This window comes from Drosophila teissieri, chromosome 3R (assembly GCF_016746235.2).
Source record: "Drosophila teissieri strain GT53w chromosome 3R, Prin_Dtei_1.1, whole genome shotgun sequence".
NCBI classification, from domain to species: domain Eukaryota; kingdom Metazoa; phylum Arthropoda; class Insecta; order Diptera; family Drosophilidae; genus Drosophila; species Drosophila teissieri.
The window spans coordinates 28,059,724-28,077,945 of NC_053032.1; the positions used below are offsets into that span (position 1 = coordinate 28,059,724).

Consider the following 18,222-nt stretch of genomic DNA (forward strand, 5'->3'; position numbering starts at 1 on the left):
CATAAGCAATTATCAACATCCGCAAGTGGAATTTTTACTGCATGAGTATTCTTACCAATGCGACTACTCTTTCAGTTATTTTACTGTTGAAAATAGAACAAATTGTAATATGTTTATTACGTAATGATATATACAGTTGGCTCTATTTAATTTTTGTATTTGTAAGTTGTTGGGTTGTTGTGTTAACATAATGAGACTTATTGCAAAACTTTACACGACCGAATGTTACCTTTATATATCGCATATATTGCAAAACTTTGAAAGGAAGCGGTTCTTATATTCAAAAAATGACCTTAACTGCAGTTGATTTAACTAAAAACTGATATTCACTTTTAATAACTTAATAGAAATTATATCATCAACCTGTTTAATGACTAATTAAATATTGTTATAGTTAGGAAACGCAATTGATACATAATTACAAAATTATATGTAAAATATGTACAATCATTTTATATTTGTTGTCTTCTCGCCTATTCTAAAGTTAATTATCATTTTTGTTTTGTGTCGGATAGATTTTGGTGTCTAATGTGCGTGTTTATGTGTAATAAATATAATGTATGTGCATTGCGATTTTGGTAGCCGAGCTCCAGTTTTCGAAAGAGTCGAATCATTTTGTGTATAATGGAATACTATTTCACATTTTTAGAAATAGATGGTTAAACTAATTATTGTTTGTGTACGTATACTCCTTTAACTGGGTAAAGTTAAATAAACCTATAAAGTACATAATTTTGTCTAAATAATTACATTTGTAAATTCGTATTCCGAAAATGAAACACGAGCAGCTGAACAAAAATTAATAGTAATGGTTTTGAAAACCGGAGCTTGACTGTCTATAAATTGTTATGCGACTGATTTTGTATACGGAATTCCATGTCTTCGCGATTACATTTGTTATAGCGTTTTTGATATTATCAATATAATAAAGTAGGGTAGGGATTCCTTCTTCATGAATGGCCAACACATAACACATCTATGAATATCGTTCATGTTTGCTTTGCTTTACGTTAAAGGGAGGTACTAATTTGTTAACAATTTCTATATAAGTCAAACTCGAACAGAGTCCGCTGCCTGAAACTTAGTGATTTTCTTAGAGTGCCAGATTATTTCGACGACCATTGACCTTATTGACTAAATTGCAGATTTTTAAGGCTGGTCCTAGCTTTAGGCCCATGTACTTCATCATCATCTCTGAATTTAGCAATAATAAAGCTTTACCATCGATTTCCTATAAACAAAAAATAAAAGGGTGAGTTAATCGCTTCAAAGAGGTAGTGGCTATTACTTACGTGCTTTCGGAAGAGATCACCATGAACTGCGAGGGAGTTGTCGTTGCTCTCGATGTACTGGATCACCTCTTCTATGGACCAGTCGATCGGCTGCGACCGCAGATGTGAGTTTGCCGAAGCAGACGTGGGTGTGCTCACGGGTGAGGTAATTGCGGTGTAGCTCGGAGAAGCTCCCGCAGTTGCCGCTGCTCCAGCCGGCGCGGTGGCCGCCTTTGCCGCTGTAACTCCACCTGCAGCCAGTGCAGTGGACGAGGCTGACTGGCAGCCCGTGAACGGCGTGGACACGGATGTCGGCAACGAGGCGCTTGACGAGAGCGTCGTTGGACTCTTGTAATAGCTATTCGAGGGTTTGACATTGGCCTGCTCCGGATGAACTTCCGCCACCAGAGGCGCCAGGTATTTGCCAATTGTGCTGGTGCTCGCTGATCCTCCGGCAAGGCTCGTGCTGGACGACGTTGACGAGCTGCTGCAATGGCTGGTAGAAACGTGCGTGGTCTGGCTCGTATCCTGGTTCCCATTTGTCGCCGAGCTATTCGTGTTTGCGTGGTGCTGGAAGCGTACTTTCCGCAGAGCCTGCGTTGTGGAGGAGGTCTGCGCGGTCGCTCCGTTTGGCTCCGATTTTATGACCACCTTGTTGCTGGACTTGCTGGCACTGTTGTTGTTATTGTTGAGACTGTGGTTGTTTGGCTGGCTTGCAGGCTCTTTGCCATTGTTCGTCGGAGTTTTCGACTTGGTCTCCACTGGCGATTTAACACCAACTTCCTGCTTGATAATCTTCTCAGAGGGGGATGACGTTGCCGAGTTGGACTGACGGTTTCGCTTGTCGGCGAGCACTGGCGAGGAAGGCGGTGTGGCTGACTGAGTCAGTTGACGCTTCCGACTATTCGCGCACTTCTTGCACTCCTCCGTCTCGTGGACCAGGGAAATGAGATTCGCACATGCCCGGCATGTAGTGCACAGTGTTTCGATGAATTGGGCCAGGCTTTCGTCATCCTTCATTCGCATTGGCGATGGAATTTTTACCTTTAAGAAGTGAAGAATACATTTTAAAGAGAGTGTTCAATTGATTTAATTGATGTTGAACTCACTGTAAAGTTTTTCCCCGCTGCCGTCACAATGTGAACATCTCCTTCCAGGGCAAACAACAACTTTGAGAGCTGTTGCGTATCCGTGCTGGCTGCTAGAACCTCCTGCAGGCAGAGCTTGGCCAGCGTTTGGTAGGTAGGCCCCGTCACCATGCAGGGCAGCTTGGAATTGTTGATGAACGGACCGCCCTTGCAGTTCGGATGGAAGTGGGCTGTGGCGGGGGAAGCGGGAACCATAGCCTCTGATTCAGCTACAACGGTGTAGCGAGGTCGAGGGCATCGCTGTTTGCTGGAGCTGGAGTCCATGCGCGATTTATGGCCCGGTGGCTGCATGGGGTGGCAACTTCTAGCGCACCAGCCGGCGGGAAAAATGTCACGCGATCGGTAATTGCACCAGTAGTCGAATGCCCCCCGCCATCCATCAAATGTTACATGGATCTGATCATCCTTGATTGCATCTACTGTTGCACAGCAAATGAGCTGCGGGTTCTTCTTGTCGACAGCCTCGAGTTTCTGGCCCACCTTGAACAGGTTTTCCTCTGGCGAAAGCGGCTCTGGCTGGAAGATCTCCTCTGGCGCCACCATGGCATTGTTGAGGATCTTGCACAGATAGCCGGGCCAACTGGATGCGTTCATGCGGAATCCGAGAGGCGGCTGCAGCATGCCACCGTTCTTTTCACAGTGTCCAATGGCATGGATCTCCGTGGAATCGACCAGCCGCCAAAAGTCATTCTGTGAGTCACTTCCATCCAGGCGTAGCCGCAGTCTGGAGCCGAGCACTCCAACCACGGTGGCAATGCAGGTGGAAGTGACGTTGCGCGGATCCAAAGCCTCAAGCTTCATGCCGATTTTAAAATCATTGTTGGGAGGATTCTGAGCCTGTTTGAAACATTTGGCAGGAGCAGCTTCGCTACCCGTTTCCTAAAAGGCACAAAAGTGTGAGATTGGATTTCAAGGGTTATCCCAGCTTGACTTACCTCTAGATAAGCATCCCAGTCGAAGACGTGAAAGCTCTCGTATTGAAAGGGCCCCGTTGGTGCGGGCGCTCCACTGGCCAGCAATTTGCGCTCGTTCTCCGCCAGACCCTTGCCCGCTGCCGATCCGCCGCTGTGCCTGGTCGAGCAGTTCTTCTTCTGATGCTTGTTCATGCACATGATCGAGCAGAACTCCTTGTTGGGCGCCCCATCCCGGATGACGTTGTCGCACTGGGTGCACGCCCCCTTGCTGTACGCCTTGCGGAACTCGGCGATGCATGTTTCCGAGCAGAACTCCTTCTTGCCGGTCTGCGTGGGCAGGACGTACTGCAGCGGAAGCTTGCCCTCGCCGCACCAGGTGCATGTGGCCCGTTTGGCCGGTCTACCCCGTTGCCGTTGCGTGGACGCGGGCGATGTTGTGCTTCCAGGAGAGGCGGATGTGGAGGAGGCGGAGGAGGTGGCATTCGTACTGGCTCCTGCCGCAGCAGAATTGCTCCCGCTGCTGGTGCTGCTATCACGTCCGCCCGACATGGTTTCTCGCGTGACTCCCGTGGTGCTGTCCTAGTAGTCGCACTTGCTGATTCCCGCCGGCAAGCCCCTTGGCATCTCAGGCGATTTCGATTTCGTGTGTTCCGATCCGGCGGTCAAATCGCATTGCGGCTGCCTGGAATCACTTGCCAACAATAGCAAGTCTTGTTTAACTGCACTTAGTTTCCGATTTCTTTCGATTTGGCCTGGCGAAATGTTGCGGCGTTCTTGAGGTCACGTAATAACAAATTGGTGGTCAAATTGCATCGCATCACTCAACGAAAACAAGCGCGCACCGCACAATTAGTTTCTGGTTCACCAAAGGTCGGACTTTCTATTTAGCAGATGTCGCGGATCTTTTTACGCGGTTTCAACGCGAAATTAGCTGAGTTGGAGTCGGTTAAACTGCGAAATTTTACACTTTTTTTACTTTTACGCACCGTTCCGCCATATTTGTTTTTCTAGTGGTGACCATCAGATCTTCGCGCCTATCGATAGTCGCTTACCGTGACTGGTCACGAAACGATGAAAATATTCAACAAATGCGACTATCGAAAAAGGTTATCGAAGCAACTAAAGGATTTTTGAAAATAGCGTTAAAAGGGAAAAACACCTTTTTTTTAATTAAAAGATTTGTAAATTCTACTTATACTTATGTGCAGTGGGCTTGCTTTATTAATTTTCATATTATTGAATGCTAAATACTCAGTAATGGTCAGCAATACAAAATTTTAACGTTCAATTTTACACCTACATATAATTCAGAATCTAAAGTCTTAAATTTGTATTAATCCGTTGATTTTGTTAAAATAAAATTAAATTACATTCCCACGTTTTAATATGTGTTCATAGAATTTTCCAGCAAAACTCACAAAACGCTGGTTAATACAATTTGCACAGCATTTAGTGGGCGTAAATAGGTAAAATTCTAAAAGCCTGTAAATTTGAACGTGTGGTGCTCGGTACACACCAATCGAAAATACAAAAAAAAAGAGGGTTAGTCATCGAAACTAATATCTACCAATTTATGGAACATTCTGGTATGTGAACTTTTCCATTCAACTGGGAGAAATTCGCAATAAAGCGGGTTAGATAGTGAAATATGGCTGGAAAAAGGGAAAGTTTTGATGTTTTAATAACATCATGAATAACAAAGGGGAGCGCTTTTAGTGATTACTGTAACCAATAATGAAATATAAATAAATTACTATTAAATTAATGACTTAAACGATTGAGCTAAAGGTCAAGTTAATTAGAATGATTTGCTTACCTTTTGTTAATTTTACTTACTAAAGTGTGGCTCTCATATGTCAAGAAGTCTAGCAAATCGCTTGCAAATAAGTCCAAGAAATTGAGTGTGTTTGTCTGCAGTAAATTCCGCAGGCCGAAACGTGAAAAGTGGCTCAAAGATGAAACAAGTTAGGAAAACTTTTCTGGGATTAGCCGAAATATATATTGGGCAAACTTTTTGACTAACTTCTACTGCTGTTTGATTTTTCTTCGCTTTGCTTAAATGGTCCGTAACTGGATTTAATTGAGGTGCTTCGAGGAATAATCCGCTCATTTAGACGGCAAAGAAAGTCGCTTTTCAAAGATATCCAACTGGAAGCCAAATATTGCGGCTAAAGGACTCGGTAACTCTGTTAATTGAATGTTTTGAAGGCGGTGTGATGTCCCTCTTAAATATTCAATAAAGACGTTCCTAATTACTAATGATTAAACTTGACCGAAACCAAGTTCCCTGACACTCACACAATCGTCAAAACGCGCATAATAATTGGATGGGACCATCGGCTGCCCATAACAAGGATAATTGGATGAAATGAGGCGGCTGCCTTTTCTGCTCCTCATTAAATGCCCGTTTACCGCTTAGTCGCCTGTCAAATCCTCGATGGGCTATTAGAAAAAGGGGTGTCTTGAGTCATTGACTTGTTACGCAAATCGGACAAAAGAAGTTCCTCTGGGTGGCCAGTGGCTCCAAGTGGGCTGTAATTGCCGGCGCTTGAGTGGGGATTGCACTCAGTGCTCAACTTAATAAGCATATCCATTAAGAAGCAAGTAAAGATGTCCTTTCTTACAGCTCGCTGTTTCTTGAATCCCCAGGCAAAACTAATCAGGAACGTAACATAGCTAGGCAGTTACTCTATTAAAACTGGAAAGTAAATTATGACTCGCACTATCGCACTATCAAAACAGCATTACCGCTGGCACAAAAGCACGTATAAATTGGCGGGAGTGGCATTTTGACGGAATTCAATCAGCCATAAAGCATCCTGCTGGGCAGGAAATGGAGGCGTTTGCCTACGTGCTTAATTACAAGCCGACGCATGCACATTCTGCATACATAAAAGCCCGAAGACACGTGTTCCGAGCAATTAAAAAGTATGTCAAAGTGGGTGATCAACGCGCCCAAGGACGCAGGACAATTGCGTCCTGCGAAAGCTGGCAACACTGTTGCTTCTGAGTGATGCGTGGGCCAGCCAAACTAGTTGATGGCATGAAAACTTTTGGGGCTCCCAACATATATGTAGCTCCATAACTTAGATTGCTTATCTGGCTGCGTATACAATGTGCCAAACAATTAAATCTTAATTGAAATCCTTTTATTGCCTTTTCAAGGTAATCAGTAGTAGTAATGATTCTTACCGAAAATAGTAAGGATATCGGCCTGTGGTAACCTTCTTATATTCCAATAAAAATTGATTGGTCCCCGAAATAAGACGAAGCCCCCAGCAGGCGGAGCACCTCCTGCGTGGAACCCATCTCCTGGCCAGGATCCCCGTGGCTAACGTTTGACGGATTTATGGCGAGCAATTTAACGCCCGATTGGCGACCAAGCGGAATGTCGGGCCACGTTAGCACCTCTTGACATGACATTGAGTGCTCCGGAGTCCGTATCCTCGTCACTTTTAAATCGAACAATTAATGTGCAAATAAAACTCATTAAATATTAATTGAGTTCGATAATTACAGAGATGATGGGGTTGCGGCTTCGCGCAACATGTTGCTAAAGCACCTGATTTGGGGAAGGTCACCACCCCACACACACACACACACTGGTGACCCCACTCTGGGTCACCCACTTCCAGCAATCCGTCAATTTCGTAATGCGTTAGCACACCTTGGTGATTTATTAGGGGGGATTGTTCTGAACCGCCTCATCTGATTCCGAACCGATTTCCATCATCCTGGCAACATGCCGTACCCGCACGTTTTCATTCATAACTCGTCGCGTGGCTTCAGCACCTTCCTTTCCTTGCGAGTCCTTCGTGCTTCCTTCCTTCGTCCTGCCATCCTGCCATCCTGTCGTCCTGTCGCCTCGCACTCGGACTCGTACTCGTACTCGGATTTCGGATCCGGCACTTCGGGCGGCTGCTTCGTGGCGCCCAATATAAAAACACGCCGTAATCGCTATACTCCGTGAGTCCTCCGCTCGTCGTCAGCCTGTTGCGTTCGCCACTCGATTTCGATGCTGGGTGAAAATCCATCAGAGGAAACACAGCCACAGCCAGCAACAGTTCAAGATTCCGAATCAGTTAACGTTTCGCGACGCGACGCGTGAATACATAAAATAAATTACAAACAAAAAGAAAAGAAAAGCTAAACAAGCCATAAAAGCAGAGGGGCTCCTTGCCAAATAAGACAATTCGAAAGCCCACGCGAAGCATCCAATATCTCGATCGTCATAAATCAATCCGTCGAGTGTGCGTTCGAGTGCCGCAGATCCCACGAAATTAGAGGCAATTACCACTGATAAGGTGATTTCTTTTATGTGACCATTTTCGAAAGAGTGATGTTCCCATGTTTTTGAGTTAATGTTACGTGTTAGGTGTTTAGGCTTTGGCTTTTGCGAAACCAAATATCAGATTTCAGGCGAAAACCTCGGCGGAAATGTGGCGCAAATTGAATGGCCAAAAGGTGGCGAGCTTGATTGATGGCCTGAAAAGCGTTTAAGCTAATTAGTTTTGCATTTTGTGTTCGGTTTCAGGTAACGCGTACACCGAAACCTAATAGACTGCAAACAAGCTTTGCGAAAGGTCGGCAATCACACCTTGTAATTTTCCTGGCTCCCCTGGGCGCCTGGACGCCAGATTCCCAAATGATTGGCCTTTTGTGCTGATTTCTTTTTACGGCCCAATCAAATGGGATTTACGGCCTTTAAAGCGGCCGTAAGACCGTAAGACAACCAGAGGAGCTGGAAAACTTTTCACATACTCGTATTCGTATTCGTATTCGTATTTGCATACGTATGTAAATAACTCGAGTTGGCATAGATAACAGGGATTTCATTTCCTTGTGCCGAGGTCCGCCTTCTGAGTGGCCCGAACTGCCTGAGAATTGGCGATAAAACAAGAAGGGACAAGAAGCGCTGGCAAGTAGCCCTGGGCAATCACGATTTCCGTCTCCGGGTGCCAGAGTGCCGGAGTCGCCACGAAACGTATGACAATGGCTGTTATGGCTGTCAGGAGCACAATCCTCCAGTGGGGCAGGGCAGTTTTATTGCCTTGAATGCCATATTACTTTCAGAAAATCAATATTTGCTCAACTTCAAATGTAAGAATTCATTCATTATATCGGCTGGGGAACGGGAGCTCCTCACTTCCCTCGAGATCCCTAATTCAATTGGATTGCAATTTCCGCTGCAACTTTGCTGGTTGCCCACGGATGAGGTTGGGTGGCTCATCACCCAACTCTGGCCAGCATTTAGGCGGCGATCTATTAGGGGAAATCAATAGCCATCAATTGTCGTTTGCCGAAAGTGGCAGCAGCCACCCACGGATTTCGAACGGATTCGTAAATCCCCGTCCGCCGAATAGCATCCATACGAGTATGACATGTGATTGCCGGCAGGACTAATGCGGCTGCCAGTGGAGCACTTAGTTATCTGCGATGTCTAATGCTCCTGGTGACAGGTGCTATATGAGTTCTATGCCACCCCCCCTAATACACTTACCCCCACCGAAGACAAAGGAGCCGCCATAATTCCCAAAATGGGGTTTCCACGCTGAAAGTTTGAGTTCCTGGCAAGTTGCTGAAATTTGGAAATTCGGAAATTCGAAAACTCATGTGTAAATTTCAGTAATGAAATTGGCTTCTTTTTAAACTGGCCATCGCTCTTGGGATTATAAATTATGTACGCATGTTAGGGCTAATTTAATGTAAGGCAGAAATTTGAGTTATGGCAGTACAAACTTTTACGTACGCACACACTACGCACTAAACTGCAAGAAGTTTGCCTTGTTGTGGCAATTGTTGCTTAATTTTGTTAGCTACACAAAGTTACTGGGATTAGGGAAGTTTCATTTTGAGAACAATGGTTGCATTACATTGCGTCGGTGTGGGTCAAACCAAAGGGAAACTTTCAGTTGTTCCACGCAATTAAAAGTGACCTCATGAAAGGATTATGATGCAAAACCAGCGGCAAAGAAAAATATGTTAACTAAATGTGGGAGAAAGTAAACGAACAGAGGGCGAAAAAAACCTACTGAAAGCGCCAAAGGGTTTGCACTTAATTATGCATTTACACGGGTTTGTTTATAGATCATAAGTAGAAACCCTCGTTCAGCTGGAAGTAAACTGTAAATGCTCTTCCAGAGCTCACTGCTTTACACTTTTTAAACGATCTAAGCAATGGAGTGTGTAGATGGACTGTAATGTGCCCTAAAGTGTCTGCCCACCTATATAAACTTTTACTGTCCAAGTTGACTGCCTTTTCCCCATTTTGGAAACAAGTTTTCCGCCCGGTAACTGGTAAATTTAGCTTGGCATCAGGAAAATAATCTAGTTGTGCTGCCGTTCAGCAGTCGACGTCTTCAATTTAGAACCTAATTTCCTCTGTGCACCTTTCGAAAATTGCCCCCCACCCCGCTGGGCAACTGATTGAGGAGTCCAGAGGGACCTGAGATGGATATGTATGCATATTCGGAAGTACATAAAGAACTACACGGGCACTGGCAGAAGTACCACATATTTACGTGACCCATAAATTATGAGAGCACTTCTTGTTGTCAGAATATTGCGCGCATTTTTCACAGGTTAGCTGTCAGCATTTCATTTTCACTCTATTCCAGCGGGAGAGCGGCGGAGGTCAAAGTTTGCACAAGACAGTGGCTCTGGAAATATGAAAATATGAAAATATTCGAAAAATAATAGCCCCAGATGAGCTCAATTTTCCACGCAAATGAACAGATCAGATTGAGTTATTGGTATTTAGCATACCCTACACTCTACACTCTATACCCTATACCCCTATAAATAAATTTGCATAGTTTTAGAGTTGGTTGGAATGAAATCTATGTCAGTACTCATGTTCTTTATTTATTTTGATAGATTTTCGTGCTTTTTTGCACGGCAACTATTTGGCATTACATGCATATCCGTGAATTGTGCACTGACCCATGCAACTGTGCGTTTTTTTCTCCTTTTTTTGCAGAATGATGAAAGCCACAGCGTGGTTTTGTCCGGTGTTATTAACTTTACTGTGTGCCACAAGGCTCGTCTGCACGGCCCAAAGAGGAGCTGGTGGCGCTGGAGGAGCAGGTGGAGCTGCAGGAGGATCAGCAGCGACAGCGGGTGGAGCAGAGGTCGGCGGAAGCGGCCGCACAAACGGATATCCTCTGGACTACCCGGATGGAACACGGAACACACAGGTGGGCATGGGCATGGGCATGGAAAAGGGCATATGAATGGGCAGGGGAATGGGCATGGGCAGGGGAGTGGACACGGACAATGTCCTGGTCAGCGGAGTGCATTTCTTTCTGGCTGTCTCCCTTTGTGAGTGAGTGGCAGCAGTTTTTGCGTCACTTGCTCGAATGTTTTCCGAATGCATATTCAATTATTGGCTTTGCATTTCGCAAACGGACTTCATCGGATTTCATCGCTCCTTTGACACGCGTCATTGGTTCCATTCACTCGGTTCACAAATTGACACATTGTTCGCCACAATGCGTAAACCCTTGCAAGAACCCAGCAAATGTGACCGCAATTTGTGGCTTACAACCCTTTAAAAAAGGGTTAAATATACGCACATAAGTACAAATGGATTGAAGAATATCAGATACGCAGTTTATTGCACGCGCATATCTAAGTTAGTTTGAAGATTAAACTCTTATGAAGATGGGGAATGGGAAGTACATTAGGTATTTTATAATAGTGGCAAATCTCAATTCGGCGATTTCCTCGAAATCTATAATATACTATAGGCTCTCCGATCTGGATTTGGGTGCAATCTAATCTAGGCTCTTGAGCAACTCGAATACCCCAATGTGAAACTTCTTTGGGGCGAACAATAAGATCATATAAATCCCAAACCCACACGAACATGGCAACCAAATTGAATTGTGTCCATGGGTTTGGTTTTGAAAACAAATGGAAATTTTCGTCAAGGATTTCGAGCAGGCGTCATTAAAGGTAAACAAATTGGGAAAAAATAAACCAAACATTCTGTTTGTCTTGGCCAACTCCTGTTGTCCACAATCAAAAGTTTCAAGAAGTTCGAATTTTGTTAACTTGATTCCTGATTCTTTATTCGTTGTTCGGGGAAATTGGAGAGCGAGGCAAGTTCGTTTGTGAAATTGGAGATTTAAGACGCGTAAACAATTTAATTTTATTTACTGAAAGAAATGAAATGGTGTTTTATGATGGGGCAGAATTAAAAATATACAACCCCCAGGCGACGTTAAAAGCCAATTACGAAATTTTCCATTTGTACGACCACACAAATGACACAATCCTGAGCACAAACATGTGTTCGTACATATGTACATATGTAGGTATGTATCGATAAGGGTCGATTTGGCAACTAATCAGTCAAGTAGCGAATCATTGACTGATGTACGTACGTCAATCAATCAGTTTATCATCCGTTCGCAACGCTTAAACAACCAGCGAAACCAACAACTAACAACTAACAATATTGTCATGGCCCGAGAGCGAAAGTTCAATTAGGTGATAAGCATTTAATGCGTTTAGGGCCTTAAACTTTTGAGTAATGCCGCATAAATAAACGTGACTTGGGACATTTTCTTTCTTTTTTGGGTGGTTTAATTGTTCAGATTGTAAGAACTATAAAGCTAAATGGCGAATGCGTGACAACATAACACGATGTGGCTGCATGAGACTTCAATCTTAATCCTAGAAACGGTTTCACGTCGTTCTGTGAGAACACGTTAATAATTTAGCTGTAACAGTTTAATATTTGCACCATAGATCGTTTTACAACGTTTTGTTTAATAGCCTTGTTACTTGGCAACGTCCAGTTCTGAACGATTCTTGAGGAAATGCTCCAGGAGCCTTGGGAACTACGAAATCAACTTCTTAGACCGCGGAAGTATCTGTGGTGGATTCCTCGGGAATCCCGCTGGAGGATTCCTCGGGAACCTCAGTCGTGGATTCTTCAGGAGCCTCGCTGGTAGATTCTTCGGGAGCCTCGCTGGTGGATTCCTCGGGAGCCTCGCTGGTGGATTCCTCGGGAGCCTCGCTGGTGGATTCCTCGGGAGCCTCGCTGGTGGATTCCTCGGGAGCCTCAGTGGTCGATTCTTCGGTAGAACCGCTTCCATCCTCAGAGTCGCTGGTGGTTTCCTCCGGCTCCTGGGTCGTGGAATCCTCTGGGTCTTCAGGTGCCACAGTGGTGTCGTCAGAAGCACCGCTTCCGTCCTCGGCTTCAGTGGTAGTTTCTTCCGGAGCCTGAGTGGTGTCCTCAGAACCGCTACCGTCCTCAGAGTCGGTGGTGATTTCCTCCGGCGCCTGAGTGGTGGATTCCTCAGGGGCTTCTGGGGCCAGGGTGGTGCTATCTTCCGCGGAACCGCTACCTTCTTCAGAGCCGGTGGTGATTTCCTCCGGTGCCAGGGTGGTGGATTCCTCTGGAAGCTCGGGAGCCAGGGTGGTCTCCTCTGCGGGATTGGTCACATCCGTGGTGGATACAATATCGTCCTCGGTGGTCAGCTCAGGCAGATCCGTTGGTGGTGGTGGTGGTGGAGGAGGCTGGTGACCACCGTGACCATGACCATTGCCATGACCATGATGGTTACCATGATGGTTGTGTCCGTTTCCGATTCCATGGTTATTTCCGTGAGATTGTCCGTGACCGTTGCCGGCATTCCACTGACCCTGACCATTGCCGGCATTCCACTGACCCTGACCATTGGGATTCCACTGATTCTGGCTAATCCACTTCTGCTCCTGCACGCTTTCCTCGTCACTGGAGGATCCCCAGCCGAACTTCCTGGCCCAGTTGCCGCCTAAGTTTCCAAACCAACCGCCGTTCGGGCGGCCAGAGGCCACTGCCACCAAGGCGGTGAGGAGGAGAAGAGTTAGGACCTTCATTTCGCAATTGTTTCGATTATACTACCGGTTTCTGCAGGTGGCCATAGCTTTTATAGAAAGCTGATAACTGATAGCCACTTCCATTCACTGCCAGACATTTCGACCTCACAATGCCATACTGCCACAGTCTTATCTAATCGCAAAGAACTTGTCTGATAGTCAGACCAACAATAATCGTAATTATAATATTTATCTGAGCCCAGAATTCGGATTGGTTGTTTACTGTTTGCCTTGAACTTAGGACACGTAAATACTTCTTGGAACACCCACAAATAAGAGATAATACTAAGGTTTTCCAAAGAAGCTCTTGACTCCAGACTCTGTATAAATTTCGCCTAATGTCTTTACGATCCAGCGAAATCCACATCTTATATTTTTTGGGATCATGTGTGGTGCACAGAAATTGTTGTTAGGCGGAGCATGAAGTGATAGTATCAGGTGTTCTCTAATTACCCCCAAAGGTGATTGTATTTTGATTTTATTTGGTCGCCTCGTGTGAGTCACAAATTAGCTGGCGATTTTCACTGTTATCAGTGAAGAGCTGTTATCACGAAATTTCCGATTGATCATCGCGGAAAAAACGTAGAACAACACGGCGATAAGATCCCTAGATTTCGTGTAACGATAATTTCGCAAATGGTGGGAAAAACAAAAGGTGATATAATAAATGCGATAGCCCAGGCCCTTAAGAAGACCCTCCATCGATGCTAATAATAATTTTCATTTCCATCGAAACAAAGAAAAAGATAAAAAATAAACTTCTAGCGCGGAACTGTATTTATATACAGTACACAGGGACTTAAAACTTTTTGCATTACCTCGTCAAGATTTTATTATGCCATGCGCTAGGAAACTTCCTCCAACAAATCCTGGAAAAACCAGCAAAACCATCAGAACCAGCCAATGTAAGCTACTAAATATGTATGTATTTGTTTCTCCGCCCGATTCTAGGATGACTTTCTGCTGGCCAAGAGGAACAAACCATCGCTGTCCATTGTCAATCCGCTGGATGTGCTGCGTCAGCGGCTGCTCCTGGAAATCGCACGCAGGCAAATGAAGGAGAACTCCCGCCAGGTGGGTTTCCTATTCTGCAATATTAAACGGGGGCAGGCTGACCACTTGGCCAGGTATTTTTTAATAAGCTGCAAAGTTGGGGGGAGGGGGAAAAAGGAGGGGGAAAACTTTGGCAAACGGAGAACAATGGCGCGTCTTAAGTGGAAAGCGGTGCCAAGTATAAATGAAAATGTAGCTGCTAATCAAAACTAGAATGCCTGATGAGAAATACTTTGCGAAAGCCATAAAAGCGCATAAAACGCAGGTGCAGAAACTTTTTTAATTCCTCGCAGTCAGCGGCGTATCTAATAAATATGCCAAGGACCTGAATGGATGACTCCGTTCAGCCCACATGCCTACTTGCTCCTGGAATGTATGTAAAGTAAACAACATCCTGGCGAACCCGAAATCGGGGCTTAAGCACCTCGGATGGCCCTGACACCCAAAAATATACCTACATATGTACATATATGTATGTACATACATATATGCAGGCGGCTCAGTGGCAAAAACAAAGCCAACGCTGCGTATGTGTAACGCAAATATTTTTGCTCGGTAACAAAGCGAGTTTATTTGGTTACCCAAAACGTTCGTTCCGATCCCCCAAAGGCGCACACAAAAGACAAAAAGGCCAAACAAAATGTAGAAAAAAAGAGAAAAAAAATCAAACGATTTAATACGAGGAATTCAAACGATTTGCCTTGATAGCTTCACCTTTCCTCCCACGAGTTTCCGTAAAAGAGGGTCATGTTCACCCATGGATGTGCCCATCCGCATAGCCACCTATTCACCTACGCCAGATAATACGCCACACATAACCAGATAAGCATATTGATTTGTCAAAGGGGTTTTATAAATTAATCCGTGCATCCCGAAAAGCAATTTGAAGAAAGATGAGCTGAGTATTCCATGCAAACACCTGGGACTCCAAGTATCCTGCGGTGAGATAGGCAAATAAAAGAAAAATAAAATGAAATGAAATAAAATGAAAGTGAAATTTCAGAGCAAATTGCCAAATTTATGGCCACACAATTAGAGGCGAGTTAAAATTAGAAACGAATACCCTATATTCGAAAGTTTGGAGCTGGCAATGCGAACAGACATTCGCCACTGGAATTTGAATGCAAGCTAAGCGAATCACATTTATTCACAGCTTCAAGGAATAGATCACGTTTCGGTTTGTGCCCGGTTGTGTCCAGCAGAGGAGAGTGGACATTCAGATGGCCAAAAATAAAAGTGGAAATGCAATGCCACCTGAACTTACGAGTAAGACACCGAATCCCCAGCTCAATGCAAACAACTGACTCTTTAAAAGTCCTGCAAAGTGGTTAGCAAACAGACAGGAATTTAAATAAATATCCGAAGCACCAAAAGAATGCAATTCCAAGGTGTGAAACTGCAAGTTGGCATTTATTCTTAAATTGGATTTAAGCTAGACTGAATTATAGGTAGAAGATGGGTTAAGCAATTAGATTATGCACTCCTAGCGATTAATCATCTTGGTTTTAAATATTAAAGTAAGTTTAAGCAAGCACCTGCGACTTTCAGTAACTATAAAGTAATTAGGCAAAGTATCTGTGGCTCTTAAGTTCAGCAACTAAAGGGCTTTAAAGGGTTCAAACCCACATCCTCGATTAATGAAATAACGCACTGGCATTTGATTTGCGATCCAAATTGGAGCGTTAACAACGTTGCCAATGTGGTCATCCATCATGCATGTCAATCTAGTTTAGCTTTCCCTTTGCCGGAAAACGTACATGAAAACCCCATGGGGATGAGGGAAAACTGCGTTTACCCCCCACCTCCCTGGCAATTTGTCAGCCATTTTGCAGCATTTAACAGCATTTACCAGCATTTCATGTCAACCGTGTCACCTTTTCTTGTGTCCAGGTCGAACTGAATCGCGCCATCCTGAAGAACGTGGGCAAGAGGGTGCGAGGCGGAGGAGCGGGAGCAGGAGGATTAGCTCCCAAGGTGAGCAGGCGCTACCGCCAGCAGTGGCCAGCAGTGGAGCGGGAACTGGAGCGGGAAAGGCAGTGGGAGGCAGTTCCTGAGGAGCAGCTGGACCGTCAACAGCTGCTGCCCTGGAAGCAGCATTTCCCCAGCCAACTGTGGAGCTACGGATGGGCCCAGTCGCCAGTCGCGTACAAGGAGTCGTCACAGTCACAGTTCGTGGACTCCCAGCAATCAGCCCCAACTGGACCACAGTCCCAGGCACTCCCAAAGCAGTTGCAGCTGCAGCTGCTCAGCTATGCGAAGAAGCCACTGGACGTGGCCGGAATGGGTCTGGCCAGGCATCGGGTCAGCGGAAATGAAGCCAACGAAACGAATCACGAGAACGACGATGGCAATGGCAATGGCAATGGCAATGGGGCCAGTAAAAACCCGGCGAGATATGTGGTGGATGACGACGACGAGGGCGAGGATAGCTACAATGACGTGGGACCCGAGGGTGTGGGTCTGGGTCTGGGTGGACTGGGTGTGGGACTGGGATTGGGATTGGGTCTGGAGCGGTTCGAGGTGCTGGACGACAAGCCCAACTGGGCCAACGAGGAACCGAACGAGGTGATGGTGGTTAATGCAAATGAACGCGTGCCCTGGTCCTTTCCCTATCGCTTTCACAAAAGTCAGCATAATGTTAATTAAGTAGGTGGGGATTGAGATGCAAACACAGATATAAAGATACAGATACAGATGCAGACACAGATACAGATGGAGATACAAATACAGATACAGATATATGTAATACCGATACCGATACGGATACGAATACGATGCGATAGGGGCACCCAGCGGCTTCCCAGTGCTGCAGGGTTATTAATGCAAATCGACGGTTCCTAATGGCTGGCTACAAGGCAGGCATGTTGTGTGTGCACATACTCCCTTGATGACAAGATGACAAACTTACTCCCACGTTGCTAGATGTACTCGCATTTGAACTCTATTTTATCGAAAATAACCAACGGTGTATGTAACGATTTATGCTACCTCTCTCACAGATACTGTTGAAAATAAACGCCCCCGATTAATGTGAAACATACTATACCCATTACCCCATGCAACATGCTATATACCACATACTCGTACTACATATGTAGTACGAGTACTAGACCCTTTACTAGAGATCGAATGAGCCGAAACTTTTGCTAATACACCGATGCTGCTATGGATTATAATCGTAATTGCATGCATGCGTATTTGATAGTGATCTATGTGTAATTTAAATAATTCTTTTTAACGGTCGACGTTAATTAATCAATCGCATGCAATATTGACTAGTCAAATGGGATTTTCTCGTTTTTATCCACATAAGCAACTCTTGTTTACCAACTATTACCGCTAAAAAAAACAATTAATTGTGGTTTACATTCTCCGCGGGCGGAAATCGGTTTTTACGTTCATTGCGTTTGCTTCGTTGTGCAAAAAACAAAATGCTCAAATAGAATTAGCATAGTGCCGAAAGTACTGTTCACACGCTCCTTTCGTTAAAGCCGCATTGCTGCATTTGGTCACTATTGAAATTGCGTTGTCGAGGGGTTCAAGTTTTAAGCTATCCAGCGACAAATGGTTCCAAATCATACGAGTAAAGAATAACGAATAACGAATTACGAATAATAATAAATAACGATTTTAAAGTAGTTCAAAAGCAGAAATATTACCCAAGCAAGTACTTCGATACATGAATACGCCACGTGTTGTGTAAATTAACAAGGAATTTACCGAGCAAATTAACCATTTAAACGTTACGTTCTGTACATTAATAAATTTAATACGAATTGATTGCCCTACGTGTATGTAAATAAAAGTCCTTTTTCCAAAAAAGCTAAACTAATAAAATTGCAAAAAAAAACAAACAAAAACAAGAAAACAAGAAAAGAAAATTATATACTATACAAAATTATACGTATGTACGGATATACTTATTTAAAAAATAAAATCATGAGGCATTGACATGACATTCAATTA

At 44.6% G+C, this 18,222-nt stretch overlaps 3 protein-coding genes across 3 annotated transcripts; 1 reads left to right on the forward strand and 2 right to left on the reverse strand.

Annotated features, from left to right (window-relative positions):
* Positions 1–127: 127 nt before the first annotated feature.
* LOC122622424 (polycomb protein Scm) lies at positions 128–4,343 on the reverse strand. The gene is made up of 4 exons (XM_043800841.1): positions 3,355–4,343; positions 2,381–3,298; positions 1,293–2,315; positions 128–1,231 (listed from the first exon to the last, which is right to left on the reverse strand). Exons 1-4 carry the CDS (start codon positions 3,880–3,882, stop codon positions 1,094–1,096), a joined length of 2,607 nt encoding a protein of 868 aa, XP_043656776.1. The 5' UTR covers positions 3,883–4,343; the 3' UTR covers positions 128–1,093.
* Positions 4,344–7,344: 3,001 nt separating this feature from the next.
* Positions 7,345–18,001, forward strand: LOC122620076. The gene is made up of 4 exons (XM_043797369.1): positions 7,345–7,637; positions 10,313–10,529; positions 14,155–14,277; positions 16,147–18,001. Exons 2-4 carry the CDS (start codon positions 10,314–10,316, stop codon positions 16,900–16,902), a joined length of 1,095 nt encoding a protein of 364 aa, XP_043653304.1. The 5' UTR covers positions 7,345–7,637; position 10,313; the 3' UTR covers positions 16,903–18,001.
* Positions 12,055–13,223, reverse strand: LOC122620077 (flocculation protein FLO11). The gene has a single exon (XM_043797370.1). It carries the CDS (start codon positions 13,201–13,203, stop codon positions 12,196–12,198), a length of 1,008 nt encoding a protein of 335 aa, XP_043653305.1. The 5' UTR covers positions 13,204–13,223; the 3' UTR covers positions 12,055–12,195.
* Positions 18,002–18,222: the final 221 nt, after the last annotated feature.

Excerpts from the sequence above, each read along its gene's own strand:
- LOC122622424 (XM_043800841.1), bottom strand. The coding sequence starts at position 3,882 with ATGTCGGGCGGACGTGATAGCAGCACCAGCAGCGGGAGCAATTCTGCT. Across the intron at positions 3,299-3,354 it reads ACTGGGATGCTTATCTAGAG|GAAACGGGTAGCGAAGCTGC; the intron begins GTAAGTCAAGCT and ends TGTGCCTTTTAG. Across the intron at positions 2,316-2,380 it reads CAGCGGGGAAAAACTTTACA|GTAAAAATTCCATCGCCAAT; the intron begins GTGAGTTCAACA and ends CACTTCTTAAAG.
- LOC122620076 (XM_043797369.1), top strand. The coding sequence starts at position 10,314 with ATGATGAAAGCCACAGCGTGGTTTTGTCCGGTGTTATTAACTTTACTG. Across the intron at positions 10,530-14,154 it reads ATGGAACACGGAACACACAG|GATGACTTTCTGCTGGCCAA; the intron begins GTGGGCATGGGC and ends GCCCGATTCTAG. Across the intron at positions 14,278-16,146 it reads TGAAGGAGAACTCCCGCCAG|GTCGAACTGAATCGCGCCAT; the intron begins GTGGGTTTCCTA and ends TCTTGTGTCCAG.
- LOC122620077 (XM_043797370.1), bottom strand. The coding sequence starts at position 13,203 with ATGAAGGTCCTAACTCTTCTCCTCCTCACCGCCTTGGTGGCAGTGGCC.